Source organism: Lissotriton vulgaris, chromosome 1_1, assembly GCF_964263255.1.
Source record: "Lissotriton vulgaris chromosome 1_1, aLisVul1.2, whole genome shotgun sequence".
NCBI lineage: Eukaryota > Metazoa > Chordata > Amphibia > Caudata > Salamandridae > Lissotriton > Lissotriton vulgaris.
Window position 1 is genome coordinate 93,859,194 of NC_141685.1, and position 4,931 is coordinate 93,864,124.

Consider the following 4,931-nt stretch of genomic DNA (forward strand, 5'->3'; position numbering starts at 1 on the left):
CTGATCTACAGCTCTGCACTTTGCTTGAAATATCAGATTCACGCGTACTTTGCACTTTACCTCATTTTTATTTCCTTGGTGTAGTCGCGCTGCCCGGCCCGCAGTCTCCCTGCCCTTCCTGTTGGCACATCGAGGTGCCAAAGGGTACGAGGGGAGCTGCAGGCGCGCAGTTGTGTGGCGGCCATATTGGGTGAGGATGGCTCGCGAGGCGGCAGTCTAGTCTCTGCTCTTTTGGCGCCGCCCGCGACGCCTTAAAACTTCCTTTCCTTTCCGCGCAGCGGAATAAATAAATAAATCTAACTACTTAAAATATTCCAGTAATCTGGTTATTATTTATTACCCACAACATTTTTCCCCTGTGTGCGTCTGCTCATGTAGAGATTGAGTTTAAAATTGATGCTTTTCTGGCATTCGGAGAACTGAATTATTTTAATGGTGTGTTTTCTTATGGCGCTTGTAACCATCTCTACCTCTGAATCTTTTCTGACATTTAGAGCACTGATAATTTTATTCACCAGTGTGGATTCTGACATGTTCAGTGAGATGAGATTTTTGCCTGAAACATTTTTGGCATTCGGAGCACTGATAAGGTTTTTCCCCAGTGTGGATTCTTATATGCTGAGTGAGACTGCCTTTTTCACAGAAACATTTGTCGCATTCAGTGCACTGATAAGGTTTTTCCCCAGTGTGGCTTATTATATGCCGCGTGAGATGTCTATTTTCACTGAAACATTTCTGGCATTCAGAGCACTGATAAGGTTTTTCCCCAGTGTGGGTTATTATATGCCGCGTGAGATGCCTTTTTTCACTGAAACATCTCTGGCATTCAGAGCACTGATAAGGTTTTTCCCCAGTGTGGGTTCTTATATGCAGAGTGAGATTGGTTTTTTGACTGAAACATTTGTGGCATTCAGAGCACTGATAAGGTTTTTCCCCAGTGTGGGTTCTTATATGCAGAGTGAGATAGATTTTTTGACTGAAACATTTGTCGCATTCAGTGCACCGATAACGTTTTACCAAAGAGTGGGTCCTTGTATGTTTAGTGAGTCTCATTTTGTCACTGAAACATCTCTGGCATTCAGAGCACTGATAAGGTTTTTCCCCAGTGTGGAATCTCACATGTGCAGTTAGAAGTGATTTAAGTTTGAAATCTTTTGAGCATTCGGAGCACTGATAAGGTTTTTCCCCAGTGTGGGTTTTTATATGCAGAGTGAGACTGCTTTTGTGACTGAAACATTTCTGGCATTCAGAGCACTGAAAAGGTTTTTCCCCAGTGTGGGTTATTATATGCCGCGTGAGATGTCTATTTTCACTGAAACATTTCTGGCATTCAGAGCACTGATAAGGTTTTTCCCCAGTGTGGGTTATTATATGCCGCGTGAGATGTCTTTTTTCACTGAAAATTCTCTGGCATTCAGAGCACTGAAAAGGTTGTTCCCCTGTGTGGGTTTTTATATGCAGCGTGAGATGTCTTTTTTCACTGAAACATTTGTGGCATTCAGAGCACTGATAAGGTTTTTCTCCAGTGTGGGTTCTTATGTGCCGTGTGAGACTACTTTTTATACTGAAACATTTCTGGCATTCAGAGCACTGATAAGGATGTTCCACAGAATGGGTTATTGCATGTCGAGAAAGACTTTGTTGGTTACAAAACCTTTCCTGGCATTCAGAGCACTGATAAGGTTTTTCCCCAGTGTGGAATCTCACATGTGCAGTTAGAAGTGATTTAAGTTTGAAATGTTTTGGGCATTCCGAGCACTGATAAGGGGTTTCCCCAGTGTGGATTCTTGTATGTTCAGTGAGTCTGCTTTTGCAACTGAAACATTTCTGGCATTCAGAGCACTTAAAAGGTTTATCCCCAGTATGGGTTCTTCTATGCCGAATGAGACTGTTTTTGTCAATGAAACATTTCTGGCAATCCGTGCACTGATAAGGTTTTTCCCCAGTGTGGGTTCTTCTATGCCGACTGAGACTGTTTTTGTCAATGAAACATTTCTGGCAATCCGTGCACTGATAAGGTTTTTCCCCACTGTGGGTCCTTGTATGTAGAGTAAGTCCTCTTTTGTCACTGAAATATTTCTGGCATTCCGAGCACTGGTAAGGTTTTTCCACAGAGTGGGTTAATACATGTCGAGAAAGATTTTGTTTGTTACAAAACCTTTTCTGGCATTCAGAGCACTGATAAGGTTTTTCCCCAGAGTGGATTCTCATATGGTCAATGAAATAAGATTTACGGCTGAAACTTTTTTGGCATTCAGAGCACTGATAAGGGTTTTCCACAGAATGGGTTAATGCATGTTGATATAGACTCGCTTTGACTCTAAACCTTTTCTGGCATTCAGAGCACTGAAAAGGTTTCTCCCCAGTGTGGATTCTCATATGCTCAGTGAGATAAGATTTACGCCTGAAACTTTTTTGGCACACCTTGCATGGAGAGTGTTTTCCCCCAGTGTGGATTCTCATATGCTCAGTGAGATAAGATTTACGCCTGAACCTTTTTTGGCATACTTTGCACTGAGAGTGGTTTCCCCCTGTGTGCATTCTGTCAAATTCTGTGAGATAAGATTTATGGCTGTATCTTTTTGGGCACAGGTAACTTTTTTCCCCAACTTTGGTTATTTTGCCTCGATTTTACAGTCGGGCTTGTTTAGATAATGTTCAGCACTTATCTCTAAAAGAAATTGTGTGTAATCTTCTCAACACTTGAATTGAGCAAAAAAAAAATCGGGAAGCAGTCCTGTAACACCTGTTGAAATTTTCCTAGCAGATAATAGTCTTTAGGTAATAGCCTCTCCGGCAGCAACTTAATTTGTGACTGAAGTTTTTCTCAGATCTATTTGTATAGGTTCTTAGCAATGCAGTAATAAGGTGTTAGTCTGATATGTAATGATTAAACGGATAAGTACCTTTTTGCACTGATGTAATGGCAGTAACTGAGGGCGTTAGAACGTGCAGAGTACTATTGTGGATCATTAGTCGCAGAACATCAGTTCCTTCTACCCTTTCTATGTTCGGTGTAAGGTTAAGGTTTGTAGTTCTGAGGATGAGGATTTATTTACATTAGCTATAGCGCAACGGTGCTCCTTTAATCCATTTTTATATTTAACAGTTTTACATATCACTCCCGCACAACAGATAATGTTGAGGCGATTTACATAGAATTACAGAACAGTACACAATAAAAAGGAAACAATCTGAGATGGTCATTAACACAATAAAGTGGTGAATTTTTAAGGTTTTCGCAAGAGTGAGCAGAGTGGGTTAAGGTGTTATATCCCGAGGCAGATAGTCTCAAACTTGCGTAACTAGTTAAAACGGTTGTTAAACAAAGGTGATTTTCCAATCTTTTGGTTGTTAACTTGTCAGCTTCGGAGTCTTCTTTCAGCGTCTTTTCTTTGATGGTATCCAGAAGAAACCTTTAGTTGTAACTTTCTTTTATGCAGTGTGTGCTTCCTCTCTAGAATTACATGATGCTTTAGATGAACGTTATTCTGTCATGCTGAGGCAATTTGTCTTTCTGATAATATTTCAGATGAGGATGCTGAAGCGGTCTTTCTACATTATTTCTGATGCTGTGTGCACAGATATGGCTTTGCTCTGGGTTAATGAAATGCAAAATTAGAGACTTCACTTACAGGTATAGTACTTTCCTCGCCGCACTTAGATTTTTGGAAATTGTTTAAACGTAGAATACTGGATGTCCTTCAGTTTTTCAAAATAATCCTTCTTATGGCACTGACATTCAGTTGCTTAGTGCTAAATCTTGCTTTCTTCGTCCGTAATTTCCATCACCTATAGTATTAAAATTAAATAGTTAATACATGTGCATTTCCAAAAATATAATTTACAAGCCAAATCAAGGCAGAATTTTGAAAATGCTGAGCTGTTTTTCAGACAGAGCAGAGTGTAGAATGGTAGCATGAGAGTACTTGGATGTAGGAGTGAGGATTTGTAGAATTTTCAACATTTTTTTAAGCTCACAAAAGATACATGTACCCTATGGAGTTGCAACATAGAATCCCAAAGGCAGATATGAAAGTCATATGGACTGGCACCAAACAGATATTAACAAAATATATACTATTAATTAATTTGTAATGCAGATTTCTGGGAAGGGAATGACTCCTCCACGGACAACAGGCGTTTTCCCCTGCCCTGAGTTACCACCTACTTGTATCTGGTTTCCTGACTTTTGAGTTTTGGCCTCTGCCGCATGCAAATCTATTGTGTATTGCGAGGACTATGCCTAGACCTATCCCTCAACTATGGTCCAGAGTGTGAATCAAGGGCAATAAAATAAAGGCATACTTTCATGTGTTCACTTTATTCCGCCTGATTATCAGTTGTTAGGTGTTTCTGCACTTGGATTTACTGGGTGCAGAAAGCCAGGACACAATCTTTTTCCAGACAGAAAAATTAGACTGAAAAGACGCATAAGACTATGGGTGTAGCAGAAGCAGCGAAGACGTATGCTGTTTTTTTTCACTAACTGGGGGAAACACACAATTCTTCCCTCTGTTGGTGTTCACAGTTGTTGTCGGCCTGTGATTCGGCATTGAGTGCAGAGCGTATCGATTAGAGCCGAGGGGAATGCAGAGGAGGAGTTGACGAGCAAGCGGAGCGGAGCCTGGGACGACTGCTAAGGTTTGTTTTGTGACCGGTTCCCGCTTCACCAGCGTCCTGTTATACGGGCGCTTTAAGTTCTACGGATCTGCTGTGGGGGCAGGAACGTCCGCTGCCGGCACCGCGGTGCTAAGGCGCTGCTGGTGCTGCTCGTGCGGCGGCACAGAGGAGCCTTGGCCTGCCACCTGATTTATATCAAAAATGTGTTTATTAATTTATTTTTCCACAGTCAACAGGCAAAAATTACATCAGCACTTGGTCCCACGCAGGGGATCAGAAAGCCTCAACAGAAATATAACAGGTGGACA

The 4,931-nt window shown here is 41.4% G+C and overlaps 1 protein-coding gene across 5 annotated transcripts; it reads right to left on the reverse strand.

The window, feature by feature from the left end:
- Positions 1-507: 507 nt before the first annotated feature.
- Positions 508-2,586, reverse strand: LOC147737532 (uncharacterized). 5 transcript variants are annotated; one of them, XM_086933432.1, is made up of 3 exons: positions 1,040-2,586; positions 738-955; positions 508-653 (listed from the first exon to the last, which is right to left on the reverse strand). In XM_086933432.1, the coding sequence occupies exons 1-3, from the start codon at positions 2,539-2,541 to the stop codon at positions 508-510; spliced, it is 1,866 nt and encodes a 621-aa protein (XP_086789558.1). In that variant the 5' UTR covers positions 2,542-2,586. The 5 variants fall into 5 exon arrangements, with proteins under 5 accessions (XP_086789558.1, XP_086789484.1, XP_086789436.1 ...); XM_086933474.1 differs by having other exon boundaries at positions 612-666; positions 752-2,424; positions 2,509-2,586; XM_086933358.1 differs by having other exon boundaries at positions 508-965; positions 1,302-2,583.
- Between the last annotated feature and the right edge of the window lie 2,345 nt (positions 2,587-4,931).